The sequence below is a fragment of the Xenopus tropicalis genome, chromosome 1 (assembly GCF_000004195.4).
Source record: "Xenopus tropicalis strain Nigerian chromosome 1, UCB_Xtro_10.0, whole genome shotgun sequence".
In the NCBI taxonomy this organism is placed as follows: domain Eukaryota; kingdom Metazoa; phylum Chordata; class Amphibia; order Anura; family Pipidae; genus Xenopus; species Xenopus tropicalis.
Window position 1 is genome coordinate 144,099,816 of NC_030677.2, and position 20,785 is coordinate 144,120,600.

The window sequence follows — 20,785 nt, forward strand, 5'->3', positions numbered from 1 at the left end:
AGCAGGGGATACTAGGCTCTGGATCTAACAGTTAAAAATGCCTTGAAGGTGTGTCGTTCACTATATGTAGTTAAGTAATGCACAGCTGCACATAAATTATTTTATTTTTAATTTTATTATAGGTACTTTAATCATAATTGAAAATATACCTTTAACGTAATATAATATGTCTGTACAATTTTTTATAACACATGATTATAGTATATTTAAAAGTATTTATAGGCCCAAACTAAAATTAATCTTCTTCTCCCTGCCCACTTGGGGGCAGCAATGTACAATTATCCATTTATTTGTAAGCACACTGCTCTCTGCTATCACCCTCCCCATTCCAGATCAGTTATAATTACTTTACAGACAACCCAAGGAGGAGCCAGCTGATAATGCATAAACATCAGCTGAATCTGGGTGGTCTACAAGTCTTCGCTCCCATTATAAACCTGTACAATTTTCTCCCATTATAAACCTGTACAATAAGCATATTGTTGGAGTACATTTCAAAAGGAGTTTTGGGAGTGTGTACCTGTGGATAGTGGCCCATGACAGGCTGCAGAACCCGCTCCATGTCTTGGATTGGGCAGCTCTGGTCGTATGAAACACCCAAAGTAATTGTGGTAAAGAATCGTCGCCTGGGGACCATCTATAGGCTTTTACAACTTCTCATCGTTGTGTACTTTGTCTGGTAAGTTGAGAGATTGTGGCAAAAAAGGAACATAAGTGGAAAGGATAAGCAGAATATAGTACTGGGTGCAGAAGAGGGTATGAAGAAAGGCAAATTATAGGTGCTCGGTATGAGCATGTTATAGAAAGACAACACACAGAAATATATACAGTTACAAGGCACATATTTAACGGGTAAAGTGAAGTATTTAGGGGATTGTTCATGTTGGATAATACTGAATGCTAAGCAGGGCATTAAGAGGGCTACTACTAATGTAGGAGGGTGTCTTTATAATATCATTGCATGAACAGGGCAGAGGAGAAAACTACATAACATCAGCTGGCAGTCAAAGAATGTAGTACATTGTTATATATGTATCCATGTCACTCAAGTTTACTGGTTTAGAATTAGTACAAACAGCTACATACCACAGTAATGTGTTACTAATTAATATATATATATATAGCAAATACATAAATAGCAATGAGATTTAAAAACATTAAAAGAAAAAGTAAAAGGTTTTTAAAAGTTATAACTGGAAATGCATGTAGGAAATCAGACATCAAACTCATTTAATAGCAGATAAGCATTTCTTATCCCTCCTTGCTTCTGTTCTCTCTGCAGGTATGTATTTGTGGTACAGAAAGGGTATCAGGCACAAGAGACAGGCCCGGAAAGTGCAGTCATTACAAAAGTAAAAGGGGTCTCTACCTCCAAAGGCCCCAGAGGAATAAAGAAGATCTGGGATGTAGCTGAGTATGTGAAGCCTCCAGAGGTAAGAATAGAACATTAATGTTGAGGTGAAGAAGAGTAGAGGCAATGTATGAGTTTTTTTAGGAAATGAATGAGACCTGTAAGGAAAGAGAATGCATAGAAGCAGGGAAGGGGGTATTAAATCCATTGCAAAATATTGCATTAAGGAGAAAAAACAGGCAAAATCACACCCATATTTGTACATTGCCTCATATATCTAGCATATCCTCTATACAGTATAACACTATATACACTATAAATAACACTAGCACATTTACAAGTTATTCCCCAAAAAAGAACATTTGTATGATCAACAGTTTATACACCAGAACTTTATGTCTTTCCTTCTTTTATTGTTATTACTCATGCTTTACGCATGTATAGGCAATAAGTACTGTGTAGCACCAAATTAGAAGATCAGAATATCTGCACCAAACCAGGGATATGTAAGATGCTGACTGAAAGGTAGACAATGGGGTAGGGCAGGAGATGTGAATGCATGTATATTCAGTGGGGAGTGAGTCAGCTAAGAGAATGGTGTGCAATATTTAGAGAGGATGAAACAGGAACAGAAGTCTAGGATTTGAGATTAAGGCCTGTGAGAATGTCCAAGAACTTGTGGGTAAGGGAAGAAAGAATGCACAAATAGCCAGGGACATACAAATAAATGAAATTGATAATCATGAACTGGTGTATCGCTAATTAACTCTTCTTTATGGATCAGGGGGGCAGCGTTTTCACTATTATAACCAGGATAGAGAGCACCAAGCTACAGACCATGGGAACTTGCCCAGAGGTGAGGAGTCTGATATGCAATATGGGGATGTGTGAAGGGATTTAAAAGGGAAATTATTAATTTTACAAGGGACTCTATAAATATAAAGAATACTTTGCCCTTTCTTTTTTTAAATAATTATCTTAGTAACTTCAACAAAAATATTTAACTTTTCAATATCTGCCCACCATTATTTTTCTGCAGTTTTCCCTTTATTTTCCTCTCTCACTACTCTTGCCATCTCTCTTATAGCAACTCTGTTTCTCCCATAACGGTGTCTTTCAGAGTAGGACTGTACCTAATGCTTTGTGTGTCTCTGATGAGGACTGTAACCGCGGAGAGATGCATATACTGGGGAATGGTGAGTTATTATATCATATGTGTTCAGGTATTACCTCTCACTCCCTTCCTAAAGTACCCAATATCTGATATCTTGGCATAAAAGGAATAGGGATCCTAATTCTAAGTGGAGTTTATGTTCAGTCAAATATTTTTTCTATGTATTGCCATAAACACTGTGGATTGTGGATTGGAAAGACATACCGTACTTACCCATTTTGTATTTGCAAGAACATGTACCTGCCAAAAATATTTTTTCTGTAACATACAGATATGGACCTATATGACAAATTAAATGCAGGCTGAGTACTGCGCTTGCAGCAGCCAAAGAGTCAGCCATGAAGATTTGCACATACAAAGCATAGTTCTAAATCGCTACATGCCACAAAGTTTGGTAACCATAAGCCTGATGGCCAATCAGATGCTCAGGAGACAACTGACAATTCGATTTATGTTGTTTTGTCTTTGTACCAGTGATTTAGGAAAGATAGGATTCCTGTTAACATTGCTAATTTTAGCAAATATGTGCAGTTTATTTGTTTGGAGTACAATGAAGTTTGGCTTGGTTTTCAGGGATGAACTACAGATTTTCTATAGGAAATGTCCTTAAGTAAAAGAGCACATTTTACCATTATTCCCCATATATAATTTTCCAATGCTTTTTCTGCCCTGCTTATGATTAGGAACTCCTGGAATGGTAGATTTCCACTGTAAAAAGTGCTCGGCTGCACCCACAGTGGAATGTCTTCTTGGCTCTCTCCTTCCCTTTTTTTTGTTCTCACAGTACAAATGTTTCCTTAGAAAGTTACCTAGTAGTACAGGCTCCCAAGTTTGTTTTTTTTTGTTATTATTATGACTATGTATTTTTAAATGTACAATAAATTCCTCAGTGCTGTACCTTCATACTTATAATTATGGTTAGTTATGCTAATTATCATTTACCTTCTTATATAGTGCTCACATATTCTGCAGCACTATATAGAAATAATACATCATATACACCAGTCTCTGGCCCCTGTGCAGCTCTCAGTCTAAAGTCCCTATCACATTCACACCCATTATGGTCAGTTTTAGCAGGAAACCATTAACCATAGCGTTAACCATGCAAACTTAAAAACAACACACCAGCTCTTTTACGTATTCACTGCTACAAATACTGGAAATTAACAGAATTCTCATTGCAATGATTAAATCCATTAAGTGGGTGATATAGTAGAGACATTGGTAATGTGATTCCACTGCTGAGCGTAGAGACACTCGAGTCTCCTTAGCAATGCAGCTGTAATAAAATTATAGCAATATTATGTTACGATCGTGACCTCACTAATGTATGATGAGCAAAGATGTTCCAGTTAATGTATATAAGGAAGTCGTAAGCATTTACAGTTTGTTTGAATCCTGTGCCTTGGATGACGTGTTTAATAGCTTTGTGCCTGCAGCACATTGTTTAATTAGGTTAAGTTCTATGTGATATCTTACATTTTTATTTTCTATATCTGTATATCTTACAGTAAGTACATAATTACTTGTATACTTTAATCAGAAATACTAAATGTGAAAATTATTTTGCCACTTATAGTTAAAGTTGATAAAAATATATTTATCAGTAAAACATTTATCCTTTGTCCTGTTGTGTGTCTGTCGCAGGGGAGCAGACAGGACGCTGTATCATCGCTGGACGTGGATCACTCAGAACATGTGAGATATATGCTTGGTGCCCCTTGGAAGATGAAACAGCGATCAGGTCTGTGTCCTAGACCATTTAAGTAATGGCAATGTATATTACATTTTAAACACGTCATTTTATGCAGAGTCGGGTATAAAAAGCCTGTCATTAATGGGCCATATTCTGAGTTTCCCAATATAATTGAAAAGAGAATTTATATAGGTATGGGACCTGTTATCTTTAAGCTGAAAATTGTAGAAATTGAGGCACTCCCCTTTAGTAGCAAAAAAACTGCCTTTATTTGACATATGGCACTCTGTGCCATATGTGAAATAAAGGCATTTTAATTGCTACTAAAGGGAAGTGTTACAATATTCAGTTTGAAGGTATTTGCAGGGGTGTTTCTTGACCCTGAGCCGCCTGAGGCAGCTTCTCCGATGCCCCCTCCCCATGCCCCCCTCCCCTCAGCCCCCTCACACTTACCTTTACAGCACTGGGGGTCTGTAAATTTGGCTCTTAAAGTTACCCAGAGAGGCTTTTGCCCGTCCCTGGTAACTCCAGGGGTGCTGCCGCCTGCGGCACGTTTCTCAACTCGCCTCATGGTAGCAGCACCCCTGGGTATGTGAAGGTGAACACGTTTTTTCCACCCCTGTTGGAAAAAGACTATGCACCTCATATGTGTTGCTGGTATATTGACTGATTATGGGACCTGTTATCCACAATGCTTGGGAGATGGAATTTTTCAATATAAGGGGTTTTCTGTAATTGTAATCTCCATACATTAAGTTTACTAAAAAATAATTTAAACATTAAATAAACCCAATAAGTTTGTTGTGCTTCCAGTAATGATAAATTACATTTTAGGATCAAGTACAAGGTACTTATTAGAGATAAAAAGGAAATATGTTTTAAAATGTTTAAATATTTAATTAAAATAAAGTCTATGGGAGATGGCCCTTCCCCATATTCGGTGCTTTCTAGATAACACCTTTCCGGATAACACATCCTATACCTGTTCAATAGGTGTAAATTTTACTCCAGGGTAAAATTGCAGCCAGAATCATCAGAACTCCAGTTTCTTATTGGTTACTATGGATCACTACACCAGTGAAGGAATTTTGAAATCATGCAGACTTGGCACAGTTAGCTCTGCAGGGTCCTTTGGTTTCTGTGGTGCAGAATACCCTTCCCAGAATTCTCCCATTAAAGTGCCCTATACTACAACAGCAGCACGCTGCTCTTGTCTCTTTACATCTACTCTTGGATTTCAATTTTCTCTCATTTTTATTTTAATTTAGTCAGACCTCTTGACCTTTACCCGTATTTCTCAACTGTGTTTTTTATTATTCAAATTCAACAATGATTGGTGCATTGTATCTGAGGTTGAAAAAAAGACTCTATTAATTTTTATTTGATTTAGAAATAAAACCTATAGCTGTCCAATTCGCCCTACAGCTCTCACTGTACCCAGCAGAATGTAAAATGTGCTCACATATGGAGCACTGGGGATGGGACACACGGAAAACTTTAGCGCGTCCCGTCCCCATTGCTCCTTACGCGACCTTCACATACCTCCCAACATTTGAAAAATGAAAAGAGGGACAAAAAGAATTTTTTGACCATGCCCACTTCTGTGGCCACGCCCCAATTACCACACCCCATAGACAATGCCCTCCATAGACAGTGCCCCCAATTGACCCCATAGACAGACAGTAGCCCCCATAGAAAGTACCCCCCCATACACAATCCCCCCATACAGTGCCCCCAATTTCTCCCAGAGAAAGTACCCCCCATACACAATGCCCCCATACACAGTGCCCCCAATTTCCCCCATACACAGTACCCCCCATACACAGTAGCCCCTAATTGCCCCCATAGAGAGTACCTCCAATACACAGTGCCCCCTATACACAGTAGCCCCTAATTGCCCCCATAGAGAGTATCTCCAATACACAGTGCCCCCTATACACAGTAGCCCCTAATTGCCCCCATAGAGAGTACCTCCAATACACAGTGCCCCCTATACACAGTAGCCCCTAATTGCCCCCAAAGAGAGTACCTCCAATACACAGTGCCCCCTATACACAGTAGCCCCTAATTGCCCCCATAGAGAGTACCTCCAATACACAGTGCTCCCCCCCATAGATGCTGCTTCTTGAGACTCCTGCTCCTTATGCAGCTCCTTCTACGGCGGCGACAGGCCCTTTTATAAGGTTGCGCCCGTGCGTACATGTGACGTCACACGTACGCACGGGTGCAACATTATAAAAGGGCCTGTCGCTGCAGTTAGACGAGCCGCATAAGGAGCAGGAGCCACGGAACGAGCCGGAGCCAGAGTGCTCGACTCTAGCGAGCGTGTCCCGCTGTCCCTGGGTTGTTCAATGAATGTTCTGCATTTTCGTAATCCGGGACATTCATTCAACTATCCGGGACAGCGGGACGCGCTGTAAAAACCGGGACTGTCCCGCGAAAAGCGTGACAGTTGGGGGGTATGTCTTCAAGGGTGTGCATGCGCGCAATCCTGAGAGGGGTGGAGAATGGGGGCAGCTGCTGGGTGCCCGAAAATGAAATCTGGCCTTGACTGGTGGCCAAAACAGCAGTGTACATTTGAAATGGGGTTTTACCGCATTTACAGGAGATTTAACCTCTCCTCCTGCCAAACTATACCTCTTTTACTACAGGACAATATGTTACTACTAGCTGTTTCCTATGGGGATAAATTGAAAACAGTCATGATGAAAAGAAGAAGTTTGCCTTTAAAGTAACATACAAAGCATTGCCTGGTTGCTACAGTAGGTGGGACCCTATCAACAAGTAACTGCTGATATTCAAAACTTGAATACTGCCAAACAACAGTTGTCAAAGAAAAATATATATGTAATGGTACTAGCAATAGTATTAGCAATAGCAAGGTCTGGAAGCAAAGAAAAAAAACTTCTTGCTACTTCACAATCTTTGCTCTTAAAGTGGTAACATTTGCCTTCCTGAGGTTTGGATCTTTTGTTGATCCATGGTATTTTCTTTTGTATTATCCATCAAACTCGACAGTGTTAGGATTGGGTCTTTATTATGTCCACACATCTAATGTGTTCAGAGCTGTTAGAGATTACTAAAATAAATATAGCATACTTTTTTGGATGGGTCCTCAACAATGTCATATTTAACTGTCATCATGCAATAAATGTAAACACTTGCTTCCTTAATGGTTTTGGGAGTATGACTACTTGGGTCATTATTGTGCTAATTAAATTCCCCCATGATTAACACTTGTTCTAAACCTGAAACTTTTTTTTTATCCTTCTGTCCTTTTTTTTTCCATAACAGTGAATCCCTCCAGGATTACGTCCAGAACTTTACCATATTAATTAAGAACAACATCCATTTCCCTCAGTTTGGATTTTCCAAGTAAGATATTTTAAACACCCAAAGCACCCAAGAGCCTATGTCTATGGCAAGGGTTATTCACATGCACCAATCGCCGATAGGATGGGGATGGGCTGAGACTCAGTGCCTAGGGCATCGCCCACCCTATATACAGCCCAGTAGCTAAGTTGTCCCTTGGTATAGTATCCAATAACAAGTTGAAGATATGTGCTTTCAGTAATCTATGTACTGTACACCAGTAAGAGCTAAATGCTCATTGTTTGCTTTGCATGAATTTGAGACATGAGAACTCTTGCCCCGGACACAAGTGAAAGAGAACTAAGGGGTGCAAAATAAAGCCCCATAGTGACCATGCACAGAGTACCTGCACCCAGGGCAATGGCTGTGCTCCTTGCAGCTGCTGACACTCTGATGTACAAGCTAGGAGACATTCCAAGGGATGCCTGTCTTGTCCATCTTCAAAACCATTTAGAATATGTTACACCAGCTTTGCAGAAAACTTACACATATCACCTCCTCTGAATGCAGAGCTGCTGCAATCCTCACGAGTAAAACTTCCAGCTACTTTAGAAAAACAAAGTGATGCATACATTTTACCACTGACAATAATATAACATATTTGCCAGCAGGAAAATATTCTCAGGAGATTAGTCACCCACGGTAGAGCAGATTTATCAGAGATGACTAATCTCCATGTGTGCCATCACTCTTAAAGGTGAACTAAACCATAAAAATGAATATTGCTAGAAATGTCATATTTTATATACTGAACTTTTTGCACCTGCCTAAAGGTTCAGCATCTCTATAGTAGTAATGATACAGGCCTTCAAAGTTGCCTTAGAGGCTCCCCATCTTGGATTTTGTTAGAAGTGTCAGTGACACTTAGGGGTCATAGCAAATTAAAAAGCAGAAAATCAGGTTTGTCTGTCATAGAAGCTGATGCTACTGGGTTGATTATTCATTTCTGATGCTAACTGCACTGGTTTTAGAGCTGCCGTGCACTAATAATCTGTATTATTGACTAATTATCCTTATATTGTGACATTTATGGGCTTATTTAGCTTATTTGTTTTGTTGAGATTTTTTTTCTAATTCAAATAAACTCAAATTTAAAAAAAAAAAACTGAAATGCTTGCTTAATAAATATGGAAACTTCTTTCAAATAAAAAACTTGAACTTGAATTTTCTAGTTTTGAACTCAAAAATCTCTAATTGAAAATATGGCTTGACTTTGCCTAGGATTCCCATTGACTTTTACATGAACTTGCAAGCTTTTCTAATTTTTTGAGTTGTTGCACTTAATTAATACCAAAATTTGAGTTTTTGAACCATAACTCGAATTTTGAAAATAATTCAAATTCAAATGTTGGTAAATCACCTCCTTATATTCTATAGTTACAGTATATTGTGCATCAGCCCCTAAGCTCAGTAAGTGACAGCGGCACAGAGCATGTGCAGTGAATCAGCAGAAAAGAAGATGGGGAGCTACTGGGGCATTTTTGGGGGCACAGCTCTTCCCTGCTATAGGGTTGTGGTTGCCTTGGGCTGGTACAGAAGCCCAGAACATAATGTACAACATTTCTGCCCTACTTCTTTAGTTAGGCTTAAGTTCTCCTTTAAAGGGGTAGTTCACCTTTAAGTTAACTTTTAGTATGTTATAGAATGGCCAGTTCTAAGCAACTTTTCAATGATCTTCTTTATTTATTTTGTATAGTTTTTGAATTATTTGCCTTCTTTTTTCTTACTCTTTCCAGCTTTTAAATGGGGGCAGGGTTGGACTGGGCCGCCGGGAAACCAGGAAAAATCCCGGTGGGCCCCGGTGGCCCAGTCCAACTTTTGCTGGCGCTCCCTCTACTGGCTGTTCCTCCCCTAACGCGTTCAATTTATACGCGCTCGGGGAGGACGTCGGGTGGGGGGGTTAGGGGGGCCCCTGGGGGGGTGGTAGGGGACACGACTGGCTGGGGACCCCGGCAGCCAAAAACCTATTGCTCTGTGAGGCTACAATTTTATTGTTATTGTTACTTTTTATTACTTATCTTTCTATTCAGGCCCTCTCCTAGTCATATTCTAGTGTTTCATTGCCACCTTAGCCACACCCTGGTTACTAAGGTACTTTGGACCTTAGCAACCACATCTCTGCTGAAATTTCAAACAGGAGAGTTGCTGACCAAAAAGTAATTTAAAAAAAAACACAAATAAAAAATGAAGACCAATTGGAAATTGTCTCAGAATATTACTCTCTACAATCTACATCATACTAACAGTTAACTCAAAGGTGAACAACCCCTTTAACAGTTTAAAAAACAGGATTTGAATAGGATCTTGGACCACTGTGGTTTGAATGCAGTCTTAAAATAATACCTCAAATTTCAGACACAAAGCAGGACAAAACTGATGATTTGTGAGATAAAGGAGGGAAACTAACTACTTGATTATACTTTCCATTGCAAGCACAAAAGTGACTGATATACAAATATGTCCCCCTATGCTTTTTTAAGTAACTCATCAAATAAAGTGCTGTTATGGAGGGCACATTTATGATTACATATGTTATCATTGTAGTTATGTTACTCACTTAGCATGAACCCCACTGATTAAAGGAATATGTATATGCATATGGACATACAGTGGTTTAGTTCAGATTATTTACATTTTCAAACACATCAAATAATTTTGTGTATTAATGTTAGGTGCCAGTGTGTTACGCTGTGTTACTATGCTGTTTTCTATGTATTATACACTGCTTTTGCTTCACTTTTTCAGAGGAAACATAGAGGGCCAGGGATTCTTAAGGAACTGCACCTACCACCCAGTTCTATCTCCTTCCTGTCCCATATTCACTGTGGGTTTCATTGTGAGTGAGGCTGGAGCAAATTTCACAGAGCTGGCAAAGAAGGTCAGATTACCGATCATCAAGTGTGATCTAGACTTCATAGAAATATAATTCCTTAGATTTTTATATCAACTTTCACCAAACAGTGTAATATTTTGGAACAAAAAGTTGCCCCCTGACCAAGTTGGCAGTACAACAATTTTTGGAACTGTGTCAAGTTGAAGCCATTAGCAGCAGCAATAACGGTGCATGTGGCATACTGTAGCAGTTATTTCATGCTAACATGGAGCTTTGTAATTTTGGGTGGAAGTTGCTCAAACAAAATTGCAATTATCTGTAATAAGAAGAAGTATAACAGAATAAGTAGGAGAATGACTGACTTTTTTCTAACATAAGCATTTTAATTACTGCAGTCCTTTCAGAGAAAAGAATAAAATCAAAATGTGTTTTCCCACTAGCAACTCCTTCCCATCTATTAGCTGGTGCTGTAATGTGGGAAATCAATCGTGCCTTTCAGCGAGATCTTGCTCATAACATCAGCATTATGCATAGATAGTGTGTTTTCTAGAGAACAAGGGAGATATACCAGCATTTCCACTTTGAGGTGAAAATCCCCTATAAGCCACTGCCATTATACACGTTAAGACCTGCTTGGTGGATATTTGGCTGATCCAATTGTTTGGCTTTAGGGTGATCAGGCAAAGACTGCATCAGCAATCAAATGCGGTCCTCAATCCAATAGGAAAATCAAACCTGCCCAAATGACATCAATTTTTAGCACATATTAGTCAGGTAGGCCTGTCAAAGGACAAATAACCTGCCGAAAGGGAACAAATTGACAGCTTAAATCTGCTTGTGTATGGCCACCTTATGAGTGTGAAATCAATGAAGTATTTTTTGGAGCTGGCTAGTAATTATGCTCCAGTCAGCTTATGAATAGAGATGTAGCGAACTGTTCGCCGGCGAACTAATTCGCGCGAACATCGGGTGTTCGCAAGTCCGCAAATTCGCGAACTTTTCGTGATGTTCGCAATTTGGGTTCGCCGGCACCGAAAAAATCGCAAAACTTACGATAACGGTATGAATGCTCCGAAAAAGTCGCAAAACTTACGATAACGTTACGAAAGCTCCGAAAAAGTCGCAAAACTTACGATAACGTTACGAAAGCTCCGAAAAAGTCGCAAAACTTACGATAACGGTACGAATGCTCCGAAAAAGTCGCAAAACTTACGATAACGGTACGAATGCTCCGAAAAAGTCGCAAAACTTACGATAACGTTACGAAAGCTCCGAAAAAGTCGCAAAACTTACGATAACGTTATGAAAGATCCGAAAAAGTCGCAAAACTTACGATAACGGTACGAAAGCTCCGAAAAAGTCGCAAAACTTACGATAACTTTACGAAAGCGCCGGAAAATACGAAAAAGTCGCAAAATTACCGATCATTTCGAAAAACGGCGTGTGTCAATTTTTCTGAGGTTTTTGCCCTTGATCCCCCTCCTGCATGCCACTGTCCAGGTCGTGGCACCCTTTAAACAACTTTAAAATCACTTTTCTGGGCAGAAATGGTTTTTATAGGTTTTAAAGTTCACCTTCCCATTGAAGTCTATGGGGTTCGCAAAGTTCGCGAATATTCGCAATTTTCGGCGGAAGTTCGCGAACAGGTTCGCGAACTTTTTTTTTGAGGTTCGCTACATCCCTTATGAACCATGAATATGTACTTTTTTTTAGCTAAGTCACAACTGAACATGTATATATATATATAACAAAAAAAAACTTTACAAAGTGTATTGGGGTGCTAATGAACTGGTGTTTGGCTGGTCTGTCTCCCTATAGGGAGGAATTATTGGAGTGATCATCAATTGGAATTGTAACCTGGATTTGCACCCTTCAAAATGCCGGCCTGAGTACTCATTCAGACGCCTTGATTTGCAGAACAAAATATCTTCTGGATATAATTACAGGTCAGTAGGTGGTATTTTGTACTATACAGTGACAACGAGCATTTTCTTAACAGAGCAAGTGATGTTCATACACCTAAAAAAACATGTATATGATATGCTAAATAACGGAAATGGGAACAAAACAAATTAAAGCAAATCAATAGCTGATGTGCATATGGTTTCTGTATTTTCCAGAGTTAAAAATTTTCAGTCAGTGTCATGAAAGTTGCCCAAATTATGCAGGTTACGCCAATTACATATCTATATTGTAATCAGTTTATAACAACTATGGATGTTTCAATAAAAAAATAATTTGGGTTTCGTGTTTAATTTGAAAAGGACTTTTATTATACAGTTTGATAGGTGACACCTTTAAGTGGGTCGATTTGGAGAGAACAATGTTTGGGAAGTAAGGTGGGGTATTGTGGCAAGGATTTTATACATTGCAGTCAGAAGTTTACATTTCAATTGTCAATTTAGTGACATTTGGAGAGGTTAAGCAAAGGAGGATGAATGGGTAAGGGTTAGTATTTTCATGAGTGATTGTCTTCAGATGTAATTGACAAGATTTTGTGAGGGATTTGCATTAAACACGAGCAGGATGTTTCAGAGAAGTGTCAAAAGTGGTAGACGGCTTATAGATGTTTAGTATGGAGCCTTATCATTTGGAATTGGCAGACCAAAGGTCGCTGGTGGGGTTGGTAGTGCAGTTTCACTTGGCATTAGTAGGCCGAAACCAGACTTAAGTGGGTCATGTATAAAGTTGGTAGAGATAAACTGGGTCAGACAGTTATAGACAATACATATGAATTGTTTGGCTAAAGAAGAAATCACCAACTGCATTGTGCCAGTGTCATGTAAGGTGTCTTGTTTCTAGGCCTGGCACAGGCACAGAAATGAAACTGTGTACATTTGTATTTAGCTGCACTCGGAACTGAGCTTTATCAGAACTAACCAGGAATGGAATATATTACCTTTATCATTGAGCTTAGCATGAATGTTATTGTCCTGTCTAGAGGAATTTGTGATACATTAATTAATTTTATAAAAATGGTCTCCCCTGCTACAGCTGTGGGCTAATAAACCAGCTCTCCAGATAAGAGAAACAATAATGTAAGCTGAAAAACATGACCTCAGTTAAGTACTGGGACAGCCCACACTAGGGGGGTGCAAATGGTGTTAGTAAGCGAGTGTCCTGCGCACTGAGGCACTCACTCAATGAGCGCATGTGTGTGCTCCAACTTGCATAAAGATAAGGACCCTGGTGTGAACCACCAAAAAACTCAGTTGGGGGAGTTTATTTTTCAGCTTATACTATTGTGTCCTTCATGGGCTCTATTGGCATGCAAGTGCAGGGAGGGGTGATTATTTTTATACTCGTTATCCTTGTTGAAGCTTTCCTAGACTTTTCTTTTTACTTTGGACTTTTTTGGTTGCATTTAGATTTCATAGATTTTGCAGTCTTGTATTTTTGCATTTTTTTTAATCTCTTTCTCAGGAAAATTGCTGAACTCAGTGTCTTATCTTTTAGTCTAAATATAAATATTACAGTTCACGTACTGATCCAAGAACAATGCAAATTGCTATGGGGGAAGCTCTCTGTAACACAATAGAAGCCTGCTGTTTTTGATCAAAGGAACATTACTGCATATTACTGTCGTCAAAAGCAAACATTTCATTTATGCCTGAAACAGATATTAATGTTGAGTAAAGTACAGTAATGTTGCTAAAATAACTTTGATGGATGCTATTATCTACATAAAAAATAGAACATATTCCCATACATCTCCCATTATTTTACACACCCACAAGGGAGTTACATTTTCAAAAGAAAGGGCCAAAGAAAAAGAATAGGAGCTTGGGGGCCCAACTGAGAAAGACATTTTTTGATGACATGGATGTTCAACCTGCGATAGGAGTTGTAATTCAGTGATTGTTATACAGTGATTAACAGAGATCATTCATCATTTACATTAGTCCCTGTTGCAGTGGAACTTTATTAACTTTAATTACATAGTTAAAACTGGCATGTAGATCACATCAAAACACCTGTTTCCACTTCACCCTTAAAGATTAACATACAGATATATATGAAATAATATACGTTAGTTAGCACTAATGAGCACTATCAATATCTACTAGATCTTGGGCCACCTTTTATAAAACCACTGTGGGGATTCCACTGTTGCACTTCACATACATTATAAGCAAAATAAATAGCATTTATCCAACTGCAATTAGCAAATATTTAGAAAGTGCTAGGCAGAAGTTTTCATCACTTCTTAGAATCAGAGTAGGTTCGGCCAGTTTTCACTTCTACCTATTCAACACAACAGAGCATGGTCGGGTAAACATATCATTTTGGGGGGGGAGAGGGTCTGCGCATTGTCAACCAAAATCCATCATGTTTGTCAATTACAAAAAAAAAGTCAATGCAAGGTTTGCTAACCTTAGACACTGATGTTTTTGGTACTTGTTAACTTTATAACAAACCATTATTCTAAAAATAGTAAAATTGTATTTAATATAAAAATGTCATGACATTGGCTATAGTAAAAAAAAGTACATTCTGTTATGTTAAAATGTAATAAATTGTTATTCATACACAAGTCTGAATGTAACTGCACATCGTGTCTCCCATCCTGTCTCTTAGTTTGACATTTCTCTGTGTGCCTTCCTTCAGGTTTGCCAAGTATTACAACAACAATGGCACAGAGACCCGCACCCTTATTAAAGTATATGGGATCCGAATTGATGTAATAGTGCACGGACAGGTAGAACACATTCTCTCTACTTCATTGTTTCTATAGAGGTATAAGGGTTATTCCCTACTACAGCAGTAAGCAATAAATGTACATTGCATCCATTAGGAGTTTCTTTTTTTGCAGGCTGGAAAGTTCAGTCTTATTCCCACCATCATTAACCTGGCCACAGCCCTAACATCCATTGGTGTTGTAAGTAGACACTGCAATCATTACAAAAAACTGTAATTGTCGTACATGATTATAATACTAAAAAATGAGAAACCAAAGACAGTAACCTGAGCATGTGGGCAAACAATTGAGCAGCAGTTACAGAACACAGAGATTGCTAATGATGTGTCTAATATGATTGGACATATACAATTGAAAGACGGTAATAGATGGGTAGTAGTCTATATATTGCATAGTTTATTAATGTAGCAAGGGAGGACCTTTCAATAGGATGTTAGATGGACAAGAAAATCTGTTATCAATGAGGTAGTCATTTTGAGATGTTTTGCTTAGCTTGATGACAATTCCTTTTATATTTACTTGAATTTTGGTTCAAAATTCTATTATCCAACAACTTTGTCTTTTATGAACTTTAGGCTATCATTTCACAAACTGCTTTTTCCATATAAGGCTGATGCCACATGTGGCGTTTTTACGCTGCATTTTTTCTAATTCTCTCAGCGGCTGAAAAACGCCCGATATCATCATCCATAGAAATAACTTGAAAAGACTCGAGGCAAACCACACAAAGCGTAAATACGCTAGACAATGCCTTAGAACGGATTTTTCAAGCATTGGCTGAAATACGCCAGTATTTGCAAAGCAAGCTATTCCTATGTATACACAAAGGCAGCTGCCAGACCTAGCTGAAATACGCGGCGTTTTTTACTATTTTGCACTATTAGCACCATGGAAACTGGATTTGCTACGTCACCAGTTCTAGGCTGAAAAACGCCATAGTCAGGGGCTGTGTGGCTTGTGCGGCATTTTTAGGCTGAGAAAATACACAGCGTAAAAACACCACATGTGCCATCAGCCTAACACAATTATACAATAAGGAGCGAGCTACATACATAGGTGCTTGCTGTAGGCTGCTGGCAGAGGAGGGAACAGCAAATGAGCCTGGGACCCCATTACTGAATCCCTATGTAGACCCAGAGTAATAGTTTGCACAAAAACCGACCCCAGCAACTTCTACTCTGGAAAATGATGCAGGTTGCGCCTGCAAGATTCATAAGGCAGTGCTTCAGTTCAAGCTAGCTGCTGTGAAAACAGTAAAATTAATATATTTCTTAAAATGGTCAGCTTTATAGCAGCATTTATATTTCTGCTTGCCAACAGGCATTCTAGTTATATTGTCATATTAGGTTAGTAATACCTAATCAAGAATCCAGTCCCAGGAACATCAGCCATGGCATCAGCACTAATCTTAACCTACTAGCTGTTTGTTAAGGGCAGGGATGAAGCTGCAGAAGGTGTTGACTTCTAATAGAAAATCTGTCTGGCACTAGCCTAAGCTGTACTCCTAATAAATGAATATGTATGTCTTTTATACAAGACGATATATAATGCAATAGGTATTCAAAATGACTGTGTAATATGTATTTTACTGTTTGTAAAAACTGCACAAGGGATCCGTGCTCTGTGACTGGATTTTACTGACTTTCATGAACAAGGACCGCACCTACAGCCTTCGGAAATTTGATGAGGTAATTTAGAATCTAATTTCTACAGAAGGGCAAATAAAGATACCAAAGGGAGGCAGGAAGTGAAACAGGACAGAAAGGATATGTTTGGTTTGTTTTAATGACTTCAATAAATGAACACAATGGAAAGGGGGATGCACAGAGCTGGGGGATAATTAACTGAAAAATGTAGCGAGGGACAGGATAAGCTAAATTGCTTATAGATTGCTGAATCAGTGGTAGGCACCAAGACATGTTGGATGATGCTAGTTGATGAAGTATGGCAGACACCAGTTTAAAATCTCTTTGGATGATGTTAGGTAAACTGCAAAGGGCATTTTTATACTTCTTTGCTTTACAAATATTTTCTTCATCCAATCCACAGGTATATGGTCGACAAAGGAATTAGTTTGTCCCATAATTAGTTTTTGTAACCTATTAATACACAATTAGGGTTACTAACTCTTCACTGTTTGCAGGTCTGGAAGTTGGAGGATGGAAATACAACAGCAGTCACCACCGTCAGCTCTTTGCAGGAGTCGTCTTGTATCCCGGGATCTCCTTGCACCCTTGATGAGCCTGTTTACAAGGGCCCTGCAGTGGAATTTACAATCATACAAGATAGACTGGAGCAAGAGCAGCAAGATGGTATATTTCCCCCACCAGGAAGCTGATACTTTTATTGCCCTTCTCTTAAGCCTGAAACTTCAGACCATATAAATTAAGGCCATTAGACAAAGCTCATGTATATCTATCGCCAGTATAACTGTACAAACAGGATGAGTGCAGAGCAGAGCAAGGGAAACCTTTAACATTATGTTGAAATGGAGAGGATTTTTCCCTAACGTTTATTCTAGATCTATGTGAAACCAGCTCAAAGAATTGGTATTAATCTTACACACAAGTCTTCTACCAAACCAAAGTTCTGCTGCATTAGCAGACTACAGAATGGCGCTATGTGTAAGTGCAGTATCATGTCAATGGTTATTTGCTGAGTGGGACTGCACACCAACAGGCCAAAAAGAAGTCTGTAACTAAAGCAACCAGTGCAACAAGTGTCTGTAAGGCAGATAGCTTCTAATTTTCCCTCTCTCTGCTCTTTCTATTAAATTTATGATAACATTTCTTGCACTTCTTTATATTTGTCCATTTCTACCTATCCTGCTATATTTTATTTAGTTGCCCCCATTGCACACAAGACTATAATTTACTGGGTTCACGGTAAAATATTATTTACAGCCCGAAAACTCACTGAAGATTATGTTCCACGCATATAACAAAACTGCATCGCTATACTTTTGTTCCCCCAGCAATAACAGTGCCTGCTGCCCCTGTCCCCCTGTCTCTTCTGGGCCCCCATGTTCTATTTTTTCCTTGTGCTTTTCTTTTATTCTGCCCCTTTTTCGCATTAGGTTTCAGTTAAAATTAGAGCATTATCAGCCCTAATTTGTCTCGGGTCTTGTTACACTTTCCACCCTTATCTATCAGTCCCTGTTTCATTACACCATCTACGACAGACATCTCCCCTTTTCTTTTGTATCTCCTTCTCTCATCTATCTTTTATTCTTTACACTTTATCAGTGAAATCAGAACTCTGCTTATCCCTTGGGATCCATTGGGGAAGTGGTGAGAAACGATTTCTCTTATAACAAGATTTCACAAGTAATTATGGGAAAAATTGGCTCCCGTGGTCTTTGTTTTACCTCCATTAAAACCTCATATTCTTACTTCCCCCTCCTCCCGTCTGCTTCTCATATTACTCAGGAAACAAGGCAAGGTGCTTAACTTGGGCATTATCAGGGGATTCTGAAAGTGCAAAGGATTGTCCGTAAATCAATTAGGAACTACCTTGTGGTATTAAAGTGCCTGTAATAAACTTTCCTTCAAAAGTAATATGTCCAGTACTACTCATGCACTACTCATGCAGTGGTAACCTGCCTGTCTAATTCTAGATCCATAAGTAGTATCCAGAGATTAAAGGACATGTGAAGTCTATTTCACTGAGGGGTGTCAAAATATTAGGTACTCCCCTCCCCCACTGTGAAAAAGAGTGCTAAGTTTTTTCCCCAGGCTGGTTCCCCTGTTAGGAGAGCACTACACCAGCCTGTGGAAAAAACTGTCTGAGTGCCGTATCAGCATCTCCTTACCTTACCTTCTCACTGCTTGATGTTCTGCGCAGTAGAGTAAATCTCGAGGGGTATGCTCTACTCCGCATGAGCAAACAGGAATTCATGCAGGGGGATGGGACGCAGGTAAAAAAGTTCATAAAATGGCAATGTGGCACTCAGACAGTTTTTTTCACAGGCTGTTGCAGTTCTTTCCTAACAGGAGCACCAGCCTGGGGAAACACATAGAGATCTATTTTACTGGGGGGGAAGTGACTAACATTTTGGCACCCCAGTGAAATAGCCTTTACATGTCTTTAAGGTGGTTGTAACTGACCTCAACAGAAGGACACTGTCTTTGTTGTACACCACTTAAAAAAAAATGTAAAAAAAAAAAAACATTGCTATGATATACTGTGGGCTTCACATTATATACTGTGTATGATAAGCGAGGGGCAGACTGATATTCAATTAGTTGTGAACTTACCTTTTGTGTTTTCCTGATACAAACACATCATCGACAACCTGTTTTATTTAGCAAATTAGGGTAGCCCTTTTTTTAATTTGTACCTCCAAATTCCAACATCCCACAAACAGCTAAAAGCTTTTGGTTGTGAATGCAATTGTAGTTGAACAATATACTGAAGGCACAAGCAACCAAATGCTAATACAGACAAAATGCAGGGCACATGGGCTAAACTGTTAGATTATAAATCTGCAGTGCAATTTCTTGTTTTAGTAGGCAGGGATTACAATAACTGCTTCTCAACACACCTTTTAGAAAGTTTTAATTGATGCGGTATTGTAAAAAAAAAAAGGAGGATAGTTTTTTTAGAAAATGAAGGACTTTTTTTTCTTGAGAAAGTGTAACTGTCTTTTTGTATAATAAAAACCTATGTCATTTACCAACTTGCTCAAGAGTCTTGCTTATATATCATATTTCTCTTCCCATGTGTTTAGGTGCAGATTAGCTATTTAATGGTAGATATACTGTAACTTTGCTACCTGCTGTCTTCCTATATTTTCTCTGGGTGCTCTCACTCTCTTCTTTAATTCTCTTTTTCCAATTTCTCTCTCTGCTCTCTGTGCAACTCTTCTGTCTGTCTGTGCCCTTTCACCTCAATTCTCCTTATCTCTTCCAATGACTGTTCTGCTGTATGCATTCCATAATCTAATTACTCCTAAGTTTCTTACATAATTGATGTTAGATTCTGTTTTGAGATGTTTGCAGCAAATGGATGCCCTGGTGCCAATATGATGGAGCTGTGAAGACAAGGCATGGTAACATAATAAAAACAGCTGTAGCATAGGCTGTGTAAAGGCCACAGGCACTGGTTATGCAAAATACACTACTTATTGTGTAACTTTTTGTAGGAGGAGGCAAAACATGTAAATTGTAAATATAAACACATAGGAATACAAAAAATTTTTAAGTTATGCCATTTACAACATATGCAAAAGGCTGGCAAAAAGCATCGCTCAAGTGTTAAACTACAAGGTAGCCCTATTGCTACTTAAAGTATGCATGAATAGAGGGAGAAATAACAGAGGTTTTTTTACTCTTCTATATATATAGAGACCATATTCAGTCTGTCAGCTAGAGTACATGTAAGCAGATGTTTGTCCCATTATGCCACCCAGGTGGTGCACTAATTCAGGCTAATCTGCAGGCAAATATCATAATTAAATATTGATCAGTTTGGGAATTATATGATCCATGCCTATTCTTCCTCAGTCGAAAAAAAAGAACAGAACATTATTTCTCTGTTTTGTCTTTGTCAGTTGATTCTAGCATTCAGATAAACATGATTAACCACTGACCTGTAAGCGAATCTTGAAGTTTCAACCTCTGTAGGCTGATATGATAGTATCCAACAAACTTCAAGATTCG

The 20,785-nt window shown here is 38.9% G+C and overlaps 1 protein-coding gene across 1 annotated transcript; it reads left to right on the forward strand.

Moving 5' to 3' along the window:
* Positions 1–279: 279 nt before the first annotated feature.
* Positions 280–19,799, forward strand: p2rx2 (purinergic receptor P2X, ligand gated ion channel, 2). Its single transcript, XM_004910637.4, has 12 exons — positions 280–679; positions 1,283–1,433; positions 2,136–2,207; positions 2,472–2,547; positions 4,173–4,269; positions 7,516–7,596; positions 10,339–10,471; positions 12,245–12,372; positions 15,035–15,125; positions 15,240–15,305; positions 16,736–16,813; positions 17,269–19,799. The coding sequence occupies exons 1-12, from the start codon at positions 537–539 to the stop codon at positions 17,461–17,463; spliced, it is 1,311 nt and encodes a 436-aa protein (XP_004910694.1). The 5' UTR covers positions 280–536; the 3' UTR covers positions 17,464–19,799.
* Positions 19,800–20,785: the final 986 nt, after the last annotated feature.